Source organism: Balaenoptera physalus, assembly GCF_965194825.1.
Source record: "Balaenoptera physalus genome assembly, chromosome: 3".
Taxonomy (NCBI): Eukaryota; Metazoa; Chordata; class Mammalia; order Artiodactyla; family Balaenopteridae; genus Balaenoptera; species Balaenoptera physalus.
In genome coordinates this window covers 49,959,579-49,980,126 of record NC_138890.1, presented here as the reverse complement: position 1 = coordinate 49,980,126, position 20,548 = coordinate 49,959,579, and the positions used below count along the sequence as shown (strand labels likewise).

Here is a 20,548-nt window from a genome sequence, read left to right as displayed (position 1 = left end):
GAGATCTCCATCTCAGCATCAAGACCCAGCTTCACTCAATGACCAGCAAGCTACAGTGCTGGACACCCTATGCCAAACAACTAGCAGGACAGGAACACAGCCCCATCCATTAGCAGAGAGGCTGCCTAAAATCATAATAAGGCCACAGACACCCCAAAACACACCACCAGACGTGGACGTGCCCACCAGAAAGACAAGATCCAACCTCATCCACCAGAACACAGGCACTAGTCCCCTCCACCAGGAAGCCTACACAACCCACTGAACCAACCTTAGCCACTGGGGACAGATACCAAAAACAACGGGAACTACGAACCTGCAGCCTGTGAAAAGGAGACCCCAAACACAGTAAGATAAGCAAAATGAGAAGACAAAAAAAACACACAGCAGGTGAAGGAGCAGGGTCAAAACACACCAGACCTAACAAATGAAGAGGAAATAGGCAGTCTACCTGAAAAAGAATTCAGAATAATGATAGTAAAGATGATCCAAAATCTTGGAAATAGAATAGACAAAATGCAAGAAACATTTAACAAGGACGTAGAAGAACTAAAGAGGAACCAAGCAACGATGAAAAACACAATAAATGAAATTAAAAATACTCTAGACGGGATCAATAGCAGAATAACTGAGGCAGAAGAACGGATAAGTGACCTGGAAGATAAAATAGTGGAAATAACTACTGCAGAGCAGAATAAATAAAAAAGAATGAAAAGAACTGAGGACAGTCTCAGAGACCTCTGGGACAACATTAAACACACCAACATTCGAATTATAGGGGTCCCAGAAGAAGAAGAGAAAAAGAAAGGGACTGAGAAAATATTTGAAGAGATTATAGTTGAAAACTTCCCTAATATGGGAAAGGAAATAGTTAATCAAGTCCTGGAAGCACAGAGAGTCCCATACAGGATAAATCCAAGGAGAAACACGCCAAGACACATATTAATCAACTATCAAAAATTAAATATAAAGAAAACATATTAAAAGCAGCAAGGGAAAAACAACAAATAACACACAAGGGAATCCCCATAAGGTTAACAGCTGATCTTTCAGCAGAAACTCTGCAAGCCAGAAGGGAGTGGCAGGATATACTTAAAGTGATGAAGGAGAAAAACCTACAACCAAGGTTACTCTACCCAGCAAGGATCTCATTCAGATTTGATGGAGAAATTAAAACCTTTACAGACAAGCAAAAGCTGAGAGAGTTCAGCACCACCAAACCAGCTTTACAACAAATGCTAAAGGAACTTCTCTAGGCAAGAAACACAAGAGAAGGAAAACACCTACAGTAACAAACCCAAAATATTTAAGAAAATGGGAATAGGAACATACATATCGATAATTACCTTAAATGTAAATGGATTAAATGCTCCCACCAAAAGACACAGACTGGCTGAATGGATACAAAAACAAGACCCATATATATGCTGTCTACAAGAGACCCACTTCAGACCTAGAGACACATACAGACTGAAAGTGAGGGGATGGAAAAAGATATTCCATGCAAATGGAAATCAAAAGAAAGCTGGAGTAGCAATTCTCATATCAGACAAAATAGACTTTAAAATAAAGACTATTACAAGAGACAAAGAAGGACACTATATAATGATCAAGGGATCGATCCAAGAGGAAGGTATAACAATTGTAAATATTTATGCACCCAACATAGGAGCACCTCAATACATAAGGCAAATACTAACAGCCATAAAAGGGGAAATTGACAGTAACACAATCATAGTAGGGGACTTTAACACCCCACTTTCACCAATGGACAGATCATCCAAAATGAAAATAAATAAGGAAACACAAGCTTTAAATGATACATTAAACAAGATGGACTTAATTGATATTTATAGGACATTCCACCCAAAAACAACAGAATACACATTTTTCTCAAGTGCTCATGGAACATTCTCCAGGATAGATCATATCTTGGGTCACAAATCAAGCCTTGGTAAATTTAAGAAAATTGAAATCATATCAAGTATCTTTTCCGACCACAACGCTATGAGACTAGATATCAATTACAGGAAAAGATCTGTAAAAAATACAAACACATGGAGGCTACACAATACACTACTTAATAACGAAGTGATCACTGAAGAAATCAAAGGGGAAATCAAAAAATACCTAGAAACAAATGACAATGGAGACACGACGACCCAAAACCTATGGGATGCAGCAAAAGCAGTGCTAAGAGGGAAGTTTATAGCAATACAAGCCTACATCAAGAAACAGGAAACATCTCGAATAAACAACCTAACCTTGCACCTAAAGCAATTAGAGAAAGAAGAGCAAAAAAACCCCAAAGCTAGCAGAAGGAAAGAAATCACAAAGATCAGATCAGAAATAAATGAAAAAGAAATGAAGGAAACAATAGCAAAAATCAATGAAACTAAAAGCTGGTTCTTCGAGAAGATAAACAAAATTGATAAACCATTAGCCAGACTCATCAAGAGAAAAAGGGAGAAGACTCAAATCAATAGAATTAGAAATGAAAAAGGAGAAGTAACCACTGACACTGCAGAAATACAAAGGACCATTAGTGATTACTACAAGCAACTCTATGCCAATAAAATGGACAACCTGGAAGAAATGGACAGATTCTTAGAAATGCACAACCTGCCGAGACTGAACCAGGAAGAAATAGAAAATATGAATAGACCAATCACAAGCACTGAAATTGAAACTGTGATTAAAAATCTTCCAACAAACAAAAGCCCAGGACCAGATGGCTTCACAGGCGAATTCTATCAAACATTTAGAGAAGAGCTAACACCTATCCTTCTCAAACTCTTCCAAAATATTGCAGAGGGAGGAACACTCCCCAACTCAGTCTACGAGGCCACCATCACCCTGATACCAAAACCAGACAAAGATGTCACAAAGAAAGAAAACTACAGGCCAATATCACTGATGAACATAGATGCAAAAATCCTCAACAAAATACTAGCAAACAGAATCCAACAGCACATTAAAAGGATTATACACCATGATCAAGTGGGGTTTATTCCAGGAATGCAAGGATTCTTCAATATTCACAAATCAATCAACGTGATACATCATATTAACAAATTGAAGGAGAAAAACCATATGATCATCTCAATAGATGCAGAGAAAGCTTTCGACAAAATTCAACACCCATTTATGATAAAAGCCCTGCAGAAAGTAGGCATAGAGGGAACTTTCCTCAACATAATAAAGGCCATATATGACAAACCCACAGCCAACATTGTCCTCAATGGTGAAAAACTGAAACCATTTCCACTAATATCAGGAACAAGACAAGGTTGCCCACTCTCACCACTATTATTCAACATAGTTTTGGAAGTGTTAGCCACAGCAATCAGAGAAGAAAAAGAAATAAAAGGAATCCAAATCGGAAAAGAAGAAGTAAAGCTGTCACTGTTTGCAGATGACATGATACTATACATAGAGAATCCTAAAACTGCCACCAGAAAACTACTAGAGCTAATCAATGAATTTGGTAAAGTAGCAGGATACAAAATTAATGCACAGAAATCTCTTGCATTCCTATATACTAATGATGAAAAATCTGAAAGTGAAATTAAGAAAACACTCCCGTTTACCATTGCAACAAACAGAATAAAATATCTAGGAATAAACCTACCTAAGGAGACAAAAGACCTGTATGCAGAAAATTATAGGACACTGATGAAAGAAATTAAAGATGATACAAATAGATGGAGAGATATACCATGTTCTTGGATTGGAGGAATCAGCATTGTGAAAATGACTCTACTACCCAAAGCAATCTACAGATTCAATGCAATCCCTATCAAACTACCACTGGCATTTTTCACAGAACTAGAACAAAAAATTTCACAATTTGTATGGAGACACAAAAGACCCCGAATAGCCAAAGCAATCTTGAGAACGAAAAATGGAGCTGGAGGAATCAGGCTCCCTGACTTCAGACTATATTACAAAGCTACAGTAATCAAGACAGTTTGGTACTGGCACAAAAACAGAAATATAGATCAATGGAACAGGATAGAAAGCCCAGAGATAAACCCACACACATATGGTCACCTTATCTTTGATAAAGGAGGCAAGCATATACAGTGGAGAAAAGACAGCCTCTTCAATAAGTGGTGCTGGGAAAATTGGACAGGTACATGTAAAAGTATGAAATTAGAACACTCCCTGACACCATACACAAAAATAAACTCAAAATGGATTAAAGACCTAAGTGTAAAGCCAGACACTATCAAACTCTTAGAGGAAAACATAGGCAGAACACTCTATGACATAAATCACAGCAAGATCCTTTTTGACCCAGCTCCTAGATAAATGGAAATAAAAACACAAATAAACAAATGGGACCTAATGAAACTTAAAAGCTTTTGCACAGCAAAGGAAACCATAAACAAGACCAAAAGACAACCCTCAGAATGGGAGAAAATATTTGCAAATGAAGCAACTGACAAAGGATTAATCTCCAAGATTTACAAGCAGCTCATGCAGCTCAATAACAAAAAAACAAATAACCCAATCCAAAAATGGGCAGAAGACCTAAATAGACATTTCTCCAAAGAAGATATACAGATGGCCAACAGACACATGGCTCAACATCATTAATCATTAGAGAAATGCAAATCAAAACTACAATGAGGTATCATCTCACACCGGTCAGAATGGCCATCATCAAAAAATCTACAAACAATAAATGCTGGAGAGGGTGTGGAGAAAAGGGAACACTCTTGCACTGTTGGTGGGAATGTAAATTGATACAGCCACTATGGAGAACAGTATGGAGGTTCCTTAAAAAACTAAAAATAGAACTACCGTATGACCCAGCAATCCCACTACTGGGCATATACCCTGAGAAAACCATAATTCAAAAAGAGTCATGTACCAAAATGTTCATTGCAGCTCTATTTACAATAGCCAGGACATGGAAGCAACCTAAGTGTCCATCATCGGATGAATGGATAAAGAAGATGTAGCACATATATACAATGGAATATTACTCAGCCATAAAAAGAAATGAAATGGAGGTATTTGTAATGAGGTGGATGGAGTTAGAGTCTGTCATACAGAGTGAAGTAAGTCAGAAAGAGAAAAACAAATACAGTATGCTAACACATATATATGGAATCTAAGGAAAAAAAAAAAAGGTCATGAAGAACCTAGTGGCAAGATGGGAATAAAGACACAGACCTACTAAAGAATGGACTTGAGGATATGGGGAGGGGGAGGGGTGAGATGTGACAGGGTGAGAGAGTGTCATGGACATATATACACTACCAAATGTAAAATAGATAGCTAGTGGGAAGCAGCCGCATAGCACAGGGAGATCAGCTCAGTGCTTTGTGACCGCCTGGGGGGGTGGGATGGGGAGGGTGGGAGGGAGGGAGATGCAGGAGGGAGGAGATATGGGAACGTGTGTATATGTGTAGCTGATTCACTTTGTTATAAAGCAGAAACTAACACACCATTGTGAAGCAGTTATACTTCAATAAAGATGTTTAAAAAAATAATAAATAAATAAATAAATAAATAATAATAATAAAAAAAAGCAAAGACCACACTGGCAAAGAGAGTTTGGTTGAGGGCCATGTGGTAATAATGCTCTTCAGAAGGTCTAGATCCCTGAGAATTCTAAAGGGGAACGTCCCATCTCTGGGTTGGAACTGATTCAGATTGGAAGTCATGTCAGTAGCCAGGGTCTCAATGTGACTTTTTCAGACATGAGGGCCACTTAGCAGGCCTGGAGAGAAGGAGAAATTCGTTTCAACTAAATGGAAATAACCTATCTATTCAATTCCATGGACGTAAATTGGGACTTCCAGTGTGCCAGTCTCTATAGCAGGTATTGTGGGGAGGTGTAAAGATGAATCAGAGAGTACCTGCCCTCAGAGTTTTCAGGTAAGTGAGGAAGATAGGTATTTTAAAAAATAAGCATGTTTCATCTTTGTAAGTGCTGGAAGGATTCCAGGTTAGGTAGATATAAGTTCTAGAAAAACACAAGGTGAAGGAATTTTAATAGGAAACAGTCAAATTTTACAGAGGAGGTGGAGTTCAAAAGACAGAAGTAAGGGAGAAGGTAACAGCATAAGCAAGAAGACAGAGGTGGGAGGGCACAGGAAGTGTCAGGGGGTTGGTGGAGACTTTGTTATCCTCATCTTCCAAGCCACTTTCTCACAATCAATCACAAACAGGAGTCACACACTCAAATGCCTGGAGGGGCCAGGCTGCTGATATAAATGAATGAAATAGCAAGGATATAATCCTAGGGAGTTGGGAGAACTGTGGCAAAGTAGATTCTGCATCAGTATGCGAGTATGGTGAGTCTTTAAGAACAATGGTGGGGAGGGGGAGTTGGATGGAGGTGGTCAAAAGGTACAAACTTCCAGTTATGAGATAAAAGGTACTGGGGATGTATTGTACAACACAATGACTGTAGTTAACACTGCTGTATGGTATATTTGAGAGTTGCAAAGTGAGTAGATCCTAAAAGTTTTCATCACAAGGAAAAAACACCTATTTTTGTGACTATATGGGGAGATGGATGTTAACTAAATTTATTGTGGCAATCATTTTGTAGTATTCGTATGTCAAGTCATTATGCGGTACACCTTAAATTTATACAAAGCTGTATGTCAATTATATCTCAATAAAACTGGGAAAAAAAAAAAAAAAAAAGAACGGCTTGTCTCCTCCAGGCCTGCTCCATTTAGCTCTGGGTTGGCTCCAGTGGATTGATCCCAATAGGCTCATTTCCTATTGCAAAGGGTGCCCCCCTAAGCAACAGGCTTATTGCCCATTGATAAACAGTACTAAGGCCTTAGGGACCCGCCAACCCTTTCCCCCAAATGGGTAGACCTGGTCCCCATTGCACAGGTCCATCTTACCAATAAGCCGGCATTTTTCATGGCCAGAGGAAGTCCCAGGAGCCCCGTGCCAATGTTGCATTTCAATAAGTGAATCAAGGTTTGCATAATCCTGTAGGGGGAGCATAAGGCAACAAAAGGGTATGTTAGCAAAGGGAAAGGAGACCCAACGCTCAGGCTTCTTTCAGCCTCTCCAGGCACCCTGTAGTGGGAAGACAAAACCAGATGAAGGGGACTCTGGTTTAACTCTCAGTTCCCAGGATCTGTCCTGGAACCTCTGATCAAGGGCTGGTGCTAGTTCAGGTGACTCAACAAATATTTAACACACACTAGGCTCTAAAGAAAATGTTAATAACCATTGCTACTATTCTGGATAACTCCCTAGTACCAGTTTATTCATTAATGCATTCAATGATTTCTTTCATGATACATTCATTCAAAATTTATTGAGACCTACTAGATGTTTGGCATTTAGATAGACAATGAAAAAAATAATAAGAATTTTCTCAATTTACAGGTAATTATCGCTGCCCAGTCATTTATTAATTCATTCACTAGAAAAAAAACAGTCTGCCACCGCATATGGAGTACTTATTGGTTCTAGTTCACTCTTTCATCCATTTACTCAACAATATTCACTGCAAACTTATTCCATGCTATGCATTGGATACAATTTAGTAACAGTTGCTAAACGTGCATATAGAACACTTACTATGTGCCTGGCAGGGTGCTAGGTACCAGGGTTCTAAATGTTCTCCACACCAGTGCTGGCAGTGCCTGCTCAGGCACCACCGGTCCACTGGGGAGGGGGAATGTGGAACAGGATCATGAGAAGAGAATCAAAAAGGAATTGAAATGAAAAGTTGACTGCAAAGCACTGAACTGCGGTAGGACCACTGGATTCTGAGTTCTAGCTCTGCCATTAACCGACTGTGTTTGGTCACTATTTTGGGAAGGCCCTCGGCTGCTTACATCTTCTGTTTATTCATCTTGACCTGCCTACCTCCCAAGGATATAATAAGAACCAGAAGAGGTAATGACATAATGAATCTTGGAATTGTGAAGTGCTTCACAGATGTGAGGCATCATCACCATCATCATCATCATCCTCCTCATCATCATCCTCATCACCACCACCACCACCACCTTTGGTTTGGCCTTACAGTGCTCACCTGTTTGAAAGGGCCTCCTAAAGAGGAGGCAGAGCTGCGGTGATAGAAAAAAGGCAAGCAAGGGCTGGTTTAAGCAGGTAGTGGGGCCCCCTCCTCCTGGAACAAAAGGTACCTGGAGGAGGTCATTGGAGGCACCTCCTTGTGCAGCCTTTGAACTGTCTGGAGGCAGCCCGGAGGGTGAAAACAAACTGACCAAGGTCACATGGCGAGTCAGCGCTCACGTCTCCTGGTCTTGTCCTGTTGGTTAGGGTGTCAGGGCTGTGTCAGGTTTTGGCATTTCAGTATTGCCCAGGGAGAGGGCTGGGGCTGAGAGAAGAGAGTGACTTCCTGCGTCTCTGTGAGTTCAGACTTTTCACCTAAGCAATGCGGGGGTGGGTGGTACAAGATGTCCCTTCACTTCCAACAGTAATTTATATTTCTTGGTAACTGCAATTATTGAAAAAGATGTCAAAGCCAAAAAAAAAAACCACACACCCTATTTAAAAAAATCTTTTGTCAATTCTTTGATAGTAATTTCTCCAAAAGATGTGCCCCCTTCCTGTTCTCTATCCCTCCATCTCTCATTTCTTTCCTACAGCAGCGTCTTGCCCAACCTGAGCAAATCTCTTGGGAAGGGTGAGATAAGGGTTTGGAGAAAACACTGCACCTTAGTTAACAGCATCATAGATCAGGGCTGTGAGGAGTAAAACACATGTTGGGAGCTCCCAGGGACTTAAAAAAAAGTTTCTATTTTTTTTCCTTGAAAAATGATACATTGTCATTATAAAAGGAAATACTCAAATTCCACCAATTGGAAAAAACTACTTTTAACACTTTAACATTACTCTAGGCATCCTTACTTGTCTTTAAATGCACACAAATTTTACACAAGGAGAACCATTATAATACTGTATTTTAATTTTCTTTATGACTGGTATGTCCTACATATTTTCCCACAACCATAGATTTCCTTCATCACTCCTAATGGCTGTATTGTATCCCACTATGTGTATCATACTTTAAATAATCTCTGGTTGTTTCTCAATTGTCAGTATTACAACTAGATCTGAGGTTAAGATCTGGCTTCAATAAAATTATCATGCATACCTGCATTATTATCTCCTTAAGAAAAATTCCTGGAAGTAGTATTACTGATCAAAGGATTTATTTATTTATATTTACTTATGCTTAAAAAGCCCTAAGTAGGGGAATTCCTTACTTAGGGCACAGTGGTTAAGAATCCACCTGCCAATGCAGGGGACACAGGTTTGTCCACCTGCCAATGCAGGGGACACAGGTTTGTCCACCTGCCAATGCAGGGGACACAGGTTTGATCCCTGGTCCGGGAAGATCCCACATGCCACAGAGCAACTAAGCCCGTGCGCCACCACTACCGAGCCCGCATGCCACAACTACTGAAGCCCATGCGCCTAGAGCCCGTGCTCTGCAACAAGAGAAGCCACTGCAATGAGAAGCACGCACCCCACAACGAAGAGTAGCCCCAGCTCGCTGCAACTAGAGAAAGGCCACGTGCAGCAACGAAGACCCAACACAGCCAAAAAAAAAAAAAAAAAAAAAGCCCTAAGTAACACAGTATGAAATTCAAAAGGTAAAAGAATCTAAAAAAGAACCCAAAAGAACCTTATGTAGTAAACATAAATGTCTCTTCTATCTCTGCCTCTCAGTCTCCCAATTCTCTTAGCCAGAAGCAGCCACTATGGCCAGTTGTTTGTGTGTGTGTGTGTGTGTGTGTGTGTCTGTGTGTCTGTGTACTTTAAAAGAAAGCATAGGCCAAATAAGTATTTGTATGTTTTATATAAATATGTGTTAGGATTCGACATATATTACAACATTGCCATCTAGAAAGGTACCAGTTTAATTCTTCCCAAAACGACAGGCGAGAGGGCGTTTCCTGACATCCTTATCAACACTGGGTATTGTCATTTACAATCTCTTTATACCATGGATATTATCTGATCTGATTACTAAATAATAGTCTGATTGGCAATAAAGCCCTGAGGGAAAGAGCCATGTGTCTGAGTTTATGGGAGTAAAAGTAGGGACATGGGGCTAGGAGGTGAACTTCTATTTCCTGTTTGTATGAGGAAGGGAGAGGGAGGCTAGTGGGCGGGGAGAGAGGGAGAGGGAGAGAGCGTATGAATGATAGCAGAAGTCCACAGAGAGGAAAGCAGCTTGAAACTGCTGAACAAAGAGCAGCCAACCTGAGATAGAAAATTGTTCTGGGAATTGAGAAGCTCATGCTGGGGACTTCCCTGGTGGTCCAGTGGGTAAGACACCACGCTCCCAACGCAGGGGGCCCGGGTTTCATCCCTGGTCAGGGAACTAGATCCCGCATGCTGCGACTAAGAGTTCACATGCCACAACTAAGATGTCCGCACGCCACAACTAAGATCCCGGAGCACCGCAACTAAGACCTGGCACAGGCTAAATAAATAAATTACTTAATTAAAAAAAAAAAAAAAAGAAGAAGCTCCTGTTGGGGATGACTATCTGTGATTTTGCAACACCTGTGAAACAGGTGTAATACCCAGAGCCACATGGGTCAAACTTCTTAGATTCTGAAGGTTTCATCTTTAATCCACGTGTCTCCTGTTCAATGGGGATAAATGTGTTAAGAAGAGAGAAGTAGGAAGTTGTGGCCCAGCTCTGTGAAGGCAGCAGTGCCTGACCTCAGATAGGGGAGGGCCGTGCAGCCACTTACGATAATCCATCGGCTTCCTCTTCAGGACGGACACTCTCTGAAGTGATGCTACTGCTACTCTCCGAGAGCGACTTGGACCCATCATCCCAGGACTTGGGCTCGCTGTTGTTGTCCCTTGCAAGCAGTGAGATCTTCAGCATGGTGGGTAGGTGGTGGTGGCTCAGGGTTAAGGACTGTAACAGCCTTGAACCAGCCTCCCATGGGTTTTTCTCCAGAGGAACCAAGGCTGCAGCACTGAGATGCTGGCTCCTAATTCCCAAGGGTGCCTGGCCCTGGAGCTGGTTAGAGGGGCACGCTGATGTCGATTATATGCCTCACTTGGCTTTGGGGACTCACGAGAGTCTCATCTCAGGAGGATCCTCAGTGCCCCTTGTGATTGCCCCGCCACACGCTGGGACTCGCCCCGGGCTTTCAGCCCCTCCCAGTTTAGCCCTTAGTGCTCTAGGGCAAAGTGAACTGTGTGACTGGGAGGAAGAAGACACCATTGGACTGGAGGTTCTGGTGCCTGGATGTAGGGCCAGGCTCAGGGCTTGTCTATCTTTGGTAAGGAGGAATCCAGAATTACCTCACAATGGAGGCTGCCCGGCCAATAAGGTGCTGATGTATCGTAGGATGCAGGTGTGGCCCAACAGAGAGTAATCTGGCTGCCGCCTTCCCTGGGTGGGGGTGGAGTGGCTTTGTTTTTAAATTGATGTGTAGTTGATTTACAATATTATATTAGTTCCAGGTGTACAACATAGTGATTCAAAATTTCTATAGATTAGCCTCTAAAGTTATTATAAAATAATGGCCATATTTCCCTGTGCTGTACAGTATATTATTTTATACATAGTAGTTGGTACCTCTTAATCCCCTACCCCTGTCTCATCCCTCCCCTTTCCCCTCTCCCCACTGGTATCCACTAGTTTGTTCCCTGTATCTGTGAGTCTTTTTCCTCACAGTTTGTTACATTCATTCGTTTGTTTTATTTTTTAGATTCCACATATAAGTGATAACATACAGAATTTGTCTTTCTCTGTCTGACTTATTGCACTAAGCATAATACCCTCCAGGTCCATCCATGCTATTGCAAATTGCAAATTTTCATTCTCTTTTATGACTAATAGTCCATTGTATATATATATACACCACATCTTCTTTGTCCATTCATCTGCTGATGTGCACTTAGGTTGCTTCCATATCTTGGTATTTGTAAATAATGCTGCTATGAACGTTGGGGTGTATGTATTTTTTCGAATTAGTGTTTTTGTTTTCTTCAGATATATACCCAGGAGTGGAATTGCTGGATCATATGGTAATTCTGCTTTTAGTTTTTTGAGGAAGCTCCGTACTGTCTTCTATAGTGGCTGCACCAATTTATATCCCCACCAACAGTGTACAAAGGTTCCCTTTTCTCCACACCCTCCCAACACTTGATATTTGTGGTCTTATTGATGATAGCCATTCTGACAGGTGTGAGGTAGTGTGAGGTGATATCTCATTGTGGTTTTTAAAACAAAATATTTATTTATTTATTTATTTGGTTGCACTGGGTCTTAGTTGCAGCAGGCGGGCTCCTTAATTGTGACTCGTGGGCTCCTTAGTTGTGGTGCGTGAGCTCCTTAGTTGTGGCACACAAACTCTTAGTTGTGGCATGCATGTGGGATCTAGTTCCCTGACCAGGGATTGAACCTGGGCTCCCTGCATTGGGAGCGTGGAGTCTTATCCACTGTGCCCCCAGGGAAGTCCCTGATTGTGGTTTTGATTTGCATTTCTCTGATGATTAGCAATGTTGAACATCTTTTCATGTGCCTGCTGGCCATCTGTATGTCTTCTTTGGAAAAATAAAGATGTATATTTTTAATGGCTATTAATTTTTTGCCTTTAAATATCTAATTTTTAATTCTTACTAGAATCCTGGGTTTGCCACTTACTAGCTGTGTGGCATGGCCAAGTCATTTAACCTTTCTGTGCCTTATTTTCCTCATCTGTAAAATGAGTATGATAGTAATACCAATATCAGAGCATTGATAGGAAGATTAAATGAATTAACATGTGTACAGCATTTAGAACAGTGCTCAGCATCTGGTAAGCACCAATAAGTTATTACGGTTGCTAATACATTTTCTAAATGGTTAGCTAGTTTTTCCAACACCATATATTGAATAATCTCTCTTTTCCTCATTTTATTTGAAAGGTTTCCCTCATATTAATCAAATTTCTCTGTAGGCTTGGATCTGTTTTTTTTGCATTCTCCTTTTCCATTGGTTAGTCTTTTCTAATGCTAGTACCAAATTATTTTAATTATATAGTATATTTAATATATGATAAGAAAGGGCCACTCTACCTTTTTCATTATTTTATTCCCCCCACCATTAATCCTTCTAGATAACTTTAAGAATCTTCTAACCCCCTCAACACCCCACTGAAATCTAGTTGGGCATTTTTATTTTGATTAAGTTAGAGTGATAGATTATATTGGGCAAAATGGTCATATTTACAATCTGAGTTTTCCCATCTGAAGCATGCATTATGACTCTATTTATGCAAATCTTAATTTATGACTCAGTAGACTTTTTCTTCTCATAGATATAGCACATTTTAAAAGTTTGTTTCTAGGTGCTTTTGTTTCCTATTGCTACGTGTAGGATTTCTAATAACTCCCCTTTTATTTATTTTTATTATTATTTTTGAATTGAGGTAACTGATTTATAACATTACATGTTTCATGTGTACAATATTAAATTTCTACTTCTCTATACACTACAGTATGTTCACCACCATAAGTTTAGTTTCCATCCTTCAACATACAGTTGACGCCCTTTACCCATTTTGCCCTCCCCCATCCCTCCCCCTCTGGAAACTACTGCTCTGTTCTCTATATCTATGTGTTTGTTTTTGTCCAGTTTGGTTTGTTCATTTATTTTGTTTTTGTTTATTAGTTTTTAATATTCCACATATAAGTGAAATCATAGGGTATTTGTCTTTGACTTATTTCTTTTTAATTAATTAATTAATTTTTGGCTGTGTTGGGTCTTCATTGCTGTGCCCAGGCTTTCTCTAGTTGCGAAGAGCGGGGGCTACTCTTCGTTGCGGTGCATGAGCTTCTCATTGCGGTGGCTTCTGTTGTTGCGGAGCACAGGCTCTAGGCACGTGGGTTTCAGTAGTTGTGGCACGTGGGCTCCGTAGTTGTGGCTTGTGGGCTCTGGAGTGCAGTTGTGGCTCATGGGCTTAGTTGCTCCACGGCATGTGGGATCTTCCTGGACCAGGGCTTGAACCCTGTCCCTTGCATCGGCAAGCAGATTCTTAACCACTGCGCCACCAGGGAAGTCCCTGTCTGACTTATTTCACTTCGCATAATATCCTCAAGTTCCATCCATATTGTCACAAATGGCAAGATTTTATCTTTTTTGGTGGCTTAGTAGTATTCTGTTGTATATATATACCGCTTATTCTTTATCCACTCAGTTTCCATATCTTGGCTCTTGTAAATAGTAACACAGTGAACACAGGGGTTCGTTTATCTTTTCCAATTGGTGTTTTTACGTTATTTGGATAAATGCCCAGAAGTGGGATAGATGGATCATATGGTAGGTCTGTTCTTGGAGAATCTGAAGAATCTTGGAGAATTCTGAAGAATCTGCATACTGTTTTCCATAGTGGCTGCACCAATTTACATTCCCACCAATAGTGCACAAGAGTTTCCTTTTCTCTACTTCTTCACCAACACTTGTTTCTTGTCCTTTTGATAACAGTCAAACAGTCTCATTCTTACCAGTGTGAGGTGAGATCTCATTGTGGTTTTGATTTGTATTTTCCTTATAACTAGTGATGTTGAGCATCTTTCCATGTGCCTATTGGTCATTTGTATGTCTTCTTTGGAAAAATGTCTATTCAGCTCCTCTGCCCCTTTTTTAAATGGGTTGTTTGGGTTTTGTTGTTGTTGTTGAGTTGTATGAGTTCTTTATTTATTTTGGATATTAATCCCTTATTGAATATATCATTTCCAAGTATTTTCTCCCATTCAGTTGGTTGTCTTTTCCTTTTATTGTTTCCTTTGTCGTGCAGAAGCTTTTTAGTTTTATGTAGTCCTATTTATTTATTTATTTTTAAATTTATTATTTATTTTTGGCTGTGTTGGGTCTTCATTTCTGTGCGAGGGCTTTCCCTAGTTGTGGCAAGCGAGGGCCACGCTTCATCAGGGTGCGCGGGCCTCTCACTATCGCGGCCTCTCTTGTTGCAGAGCACAGGCTCCAGACGCACAGGCTCAGTAGTTGTGGCTCACGGGCCTAGTTGCTCCGAGGCATGTGGGATCTTCCCAGACCAGGGCTCAAACCCGTGTCCCCTGCATTGGAAGGCAGATTCTCAACCACTGCGCCACCAGGGAAGCCCAGTCCCATTTATTTTTGCTTTTGTTTCCCTTGCCTGAAGAGATGTATCTAGAAAGATATTGCTAAGACTGATGTCAAGGAGTGTACTGCCTATGTTTTCTTCTAGGAGTTTTATGGTTTCATGTCTTATATTCAAGTCTTTAATGCACTTTGAGTTGATTTTTGGGTATGGTGTAAGATAATGGTCTAGTTTCATTTCTTTGCATGTGACTATTTATTGAACACTATTTATTGAAGAGATTATCCTTTCTCTATTGTATGTTTTTTGCTCCTTTGCTGTAAATTAATTGTCGATGTATGTGTGAGTTTATTTCTGGGCTCTCAATTCTGTTTCATTGATCTATGTATCTGTTTTTCTGCCAATACCATGCTGTTTTGATTACTATAGCTTTGTCATATAGTTTGAAATTAGGGAGTGTGATACCTCCAGCTTTGTTCTTTTTTTTCAGGATGGCTTTGGCTATTCAGAGTGTTTTGTGGTTCCATATAAATTTTAGAATTTTTTCCTTTTCTGTGAAAAATGTTGAAATTTTTATAGAGATTGCTTTGAATATGTAGATTGCTTTAGGTAATATGGACATTTTATCAATGTTAATTCTTCCAATCCATGAGCATGGAATATTTTTCCATTTATTTGTGTTTTCAATTTCTTTTAATAATGTGTGATAGTTTTCAACGTACAGGTCTTTCACCTCCTTGGCTAAATTTATTCCTAGGTATTTTATTCTTTTTGTTGAGATTGAAAATGGGATTGTTTTCTTAATTTCGCTTTCTATTAGCTCTTTGTTAGTGTATACAAATGCAACAGATTTTTGTATATTGGTTTTGTATCCTGCAACTTTACTGTATTTATTATTTCTAATAGTTTTTGGTTGAGCCTTTAGGTTTTCTATATATAAAATCATATCATCTGCTGGGCTTCCCTGGTGGCACAGTGGTTAAGAATCCGCCTGCTAATGCAGGGGACACAGGTTCGGACCCAGTCTGGGAAGATTCCACATGCCGCAGAGCAACTAAGCCCGTGCTCCACAACTACTGAGCCTGCACTCTAGAGCCCGCAAGCCACAACTACTGAGCCCTCATGCCACAACTACTGAAGCCTGCACGCCTAGAGCCCACGTTCTGCAACAAGAGAAGCCACCGCAATGAGAAGCCTGCACACCTCAACGAAGAGTAGCCCCCACTCGCCGCAACTAGAGAAAGCCCACGGGCAGCAATGAAGACCCAACACAGCCAAAAATAAATCATAAAAAAAAAATCATGTCATCTGCAAATAGTGACAGTTTTACTTCTTCCTTTCCAATTTGGGTGCCTTTTTTCTTGCCTAGTTGCTCTGGTTAGGACTTCCAGTCCTCTGTTGAATAAGAGTGGTGTGAGTGCGAGTCCTTGTCTTGTTCCTGATCTTAGAGGGATAGCTTTCAGGTTTTTACCATTGAGTATGATGTTAGCTGTGGGGTTGTCATATACGGCTTTTCTTATGTTTAGGTACGTCTCTTCTCTATCCACCTTAATTGAGAATTTTTATCATAAATAGGTGTAGTCTTGTCAAATGCTTTTTCTGCATCTATTGAGATGACCATATGGTTTTTATCCTCCATTTTGTTAATGTGGTGTAGCATGTTGATTGATTTGCAGGCATTCAGCCATCCTTGCATCCCTGGAATAAATCCCACTTGATTATGGTGTATAATCCTTTTGATATATAGTTATTATGTGTCTTGGAGAAGGTCTTTTTGCATTGAAGTAATTAGGTTTTCTCTTTACTTCATGGACTTGTATATCCAATTCCTTCCCCATGTTTGGGAAGTTCTCAGCTATTTTTTCTTTAATAAACTCTCTGCTCCCTTCTCCTCCTGAGATACCCGTTATCCTAATATTACCTTCCCTAAAAGCATCGGAGAGCTCTCATAGAATTTCCTCATTTTAGATATCTTATTTCTCTTTCTTCTTCTACTGGTATCATTACTAGATTTCTATCTTCGAGTTCTCTGACGTTCTCTTCCATAAGGTCTGCTCTATTTCCAGTGCTTTCTAATGCATTTTTCATCTCATTTACTGAGTTCCTCAGCTCCAGAATTTGTTTGGTTCTTTTTCAGAGTTTCAATCTCTTTGGTAAAGTATTCCTTCTGTTCATTAATTTTATTCCTGAGCTCATTTAACTACCTTTCCGTGTTTTCTTGTAGCTCATTGAGTTTCTTCATGACAGCTACTTTGAACTCGCTATCAGTTAAATTGCAATATTCCATCACTTGTCTATGAAGAATTGTCTCTCTCGCTCTCTCTTTTTTGGTGGTATAATGTTACCATGGTTCTTCATGGGTCTTGATGAATTGTTCCTCTATCAGCACATTTGAAGTTAACGACAGGTTAGAAGTTAGAGTCCTTTCTTTTGTTTTCAGGTAGGTGGCGCCATAATACAAGGTTTTGGTTTCTTACCTGAGCTGCCCCTGGTTACATTTGAGAGTTGGCACTTTCCAGCCTCTGTCTCTGTAAGAGGTGTGGCTCCGTGCCTTTGTTATTGCTTCTTGTGTCTCTGGCGTCCTTGCTGCCTTGCTTCTGCCAGAGCCACTGTTGTCACCCGGATGGTTGGCTCTTCCCTAGCATCTGTGATCCCGAGTTGCAGGCTCTGCTGCCGTGGTGGGAGGGGAACGGTGGGGGGGGTGATGAGCTGGGGTCCTGCAGGTGCCTCTACTGGGTCTGGTGTTGTAAGATTCAAGGGCTCCCCACTGCAGATGAAGGGGGCAGGCTGGGGTCATGTGTGCCTCAGTGGCTCGAGGGACAGGGTCCCAGGCCCCACTGCCACTGCTGCCCAGTTACCTGTGGCCGCAGGCACAGCTGTGGTCAGGAGGCCGGAGTTGTGTGCTCCACCTCCCCTTCTGCTCTTGGGTTCTCTGAAGCTGCGGCTTAGCTGCCACGGTCAGAGGGCTGGGATTACAGGCACCAACTCTGCTGGTCCCTCAGTTCTGCCTCTTCTATGTGTTTCAGTCTACCCACCTTCAGGTATACAGATGTTTAGAATTCTCTAGTGTCCTGGTGTGTTGGGCAGGGGTGCCTTTGTTGAGTTGTGGATGTTTGACTGGTTGTAGATTGAAGGGGGAGAGAGAGAGGTAGCTCTTCACTCCATGTTGCTGATATCATTGCACTCATTTTGTTTTTTTGATGACAATTAGTATGTAGGAAAGATAATGATTTTGCAGATTATTTTTAAATTAATTAATTAATTTATTTTTGGCTGTGTTGGGTCTTCGTTGCTGCATGCGGGCTTTCTCTAGTTGCATTAAGGGGGGCTACTCTTCACTGTGGTGCGCGGGCGTCTCATTGTGGTGGCTTCTCTTATTGCGGAGCACGGGCTCTAGGCACGTGGGCTTCAGCAGTTGTGGCATGTGGGCTCAGTAGTTGTGGCTCACGGGCTCTAGAGCGCAGGCTCAGTAGTTGTGGTGCATGGGCTTAGTTGCTCTGCAGCATGTGGGATCTTCCCGGACCAGGGCTCGAACCAGTGTCCCCTGCATTGGCAGGTGGATTCTTAACAACTGCGCCACCAGGGAAGTCCCAAAGATGCTTGTATTTATGTTTATATTTGGTCATGGTTTTTCTGTGTGCTTTGTCAGATTTTTGTAGCAGAATCAGGATATCTTTGTATAAAAAGTAGGGAAGACTTTCTTCTCTCTCTAGGCCTGAAAAGAGTTTAAATAGCATCAGGCAGACATGAAGGGTGGCAAGGACATCCTGCTTTGCTCCTGATTCACCATACAGTCTCCAGAAACCCCCTCCTCAGTTCACAGCTGATTTATTACTTATAAAGGGAGGCTGTGGGGTTTCTAATTTTTAAAAATGTGTAATCCACTGGACACATTTTTCCCATTTTTACTTTAACCACCATCATTCAAAGGTCTCTCCTGGGCTCTACAAAGCAGTGAGGAGTGTTGGTGTGGAAAGTCTTCAGTCCTGAACCCATTTGTCACTACATGTTTGATTGTCAGCAAGTTACTCAATATCTCTAGGCCTATTTCCTTATCTGAAAATGAGAACAATGACACTACATACCTCATGGTTTCATTGTAAGGATTAAATGAGATAATCACATGCAAAACACTTAAAAAGTGCTCACTGAGGGATGGAATGATTTTCTCTGATGCTTGATTCAAAAGCAAGCTCCCAAAGTTAAAGAATCAGTAGGGGGGTAGGGAGGGGGGAAGCCTCTGTGTGTGTGTGTGTGTGTGTGTGTGTGTGTGTGTGTGTAAAAACCCAGTATCGAAGAATTTAAAAATTTTAATATCCCCAATGCTCACACAATTCTAATAGTTATCTTTAGTGTTGCTGTCAATTACTAATAAGTCTCCCCAGATTGTTTTTATTGCTTATATCCATGTTGCTAAATTTATATTTTCTTTCCAAGATTTAACTTTAGCCAGACTGTTGTAAATGATAAGATTAACCTGATCATCTTACACAGTAGGGACTTGTCCTTGGAGAATGAGAGTGAACATTTTTTAATAACAGAGAAAACAATCTTAAACTTAGCAATGTTGGGTGGGGTGACAGTTGAGCCAGGTGGAGGAGACAGGTTCAGAGAGAGGAAGACCACTTTGCCAAGGCTCTGAACCAATCAGTGGAAGTCCTTTGGGTCTTTTACATTTCTGATGTAGAAATGATGACCCAGCTCTCTGGCCAGGTAGGCTGTGGACCACTGCAGAGGCTATGAGTGTCCCATCACCCAGCAGGTACTCTGCAGACTATGGGATCTGAGTGTGGAGCTTGTGTTCATGAAGTACCTTCTGGAATCCAGCAGGTAGAAAGTAACACACAAAAACAGGAGACCAGGACTTTGGAATTGGGGCAGACACGCCCCTCACCCCTCCGTAACTTCCCTAGGCTGCAAAGGGAGGATGATGGATAAAAATAAGCAGGAAAGGGCTTCTTAAAATGGTATCTTAAAACTGAGGCTGAAATAAGCATGGGTCACTTTCCAACACCACAGAGAGTGTAATAAGAAACATCCTTACCCCCCACTGAACTACAGATCTGCCTACAACATCTCATTTATCTATATGCCTTTCCCCAGTTTTAGTGATTTTAGGGAGAAGGGAGGGAGCCGTCACCACCAAGAAGGGTGAAGTGTTGTGTTGGGTTGAGGGGCCCCTGGCTGTCAGCCAAGGTCAGACATGACAAAAGGCACGGGAATGTCAAGGCAGCAGGACTGAGTGGAAGAAGGGTCAGATTCAGTGTTGGGAGACCCAAGTTCTACTCAAAATCCAGCTCTAATGGTGCCACCGGTGGAAAGTCAGGTGGAAAGACATGCTCAGTACTCCAGAGCAGTTAGTGTCCCCCTGCCTTCAAAAGGACCTATGATGGTATTAACTTAGTTGATGACCTGTCATTATTCCCCAGTGGAGAGCAGACTAGCTGGAGGACGGAGATTCTTTTCTCACTCATTAGTGTATCCCCTTT

The 20,548-nt window shown here is 41.1% G+C and overlaps 1 protein-coding gene across 2 annotated transcripts in view; it reads right to left on the bottom strand.

The window, feature by feature from the left end:
• SLC36A3 (solute carrier family 36 member 3) overlaps positions 1-20,500 on the bottom strand; it is an 83,359-nt gene extending 62,859 nt beyond the window's left edge. For both annotated transcript variants that reach the window (XM_082455659.1, XM_082455658.1), the window contains exons 1-2: positions 10,731-20,500; positions 6,879-6,969 (exon numbers count right to left, since the gene is read on the bottom strand). In XM_082455659.1, the coding sequence (XP_082311785.1) occupies positions 6,879-6,969; positions 10,731-10,870 (231 nt within the window). In that variant the 5' untranslated portion in view covers positions 10,871-20,500. The remainder of the gene's footprint in view (positions 1-6,878; positions 6,970-10,730) is intronic.
• Between the last annotated feature and the right edge of the window lie 48 nt (positions 20,501-20,548).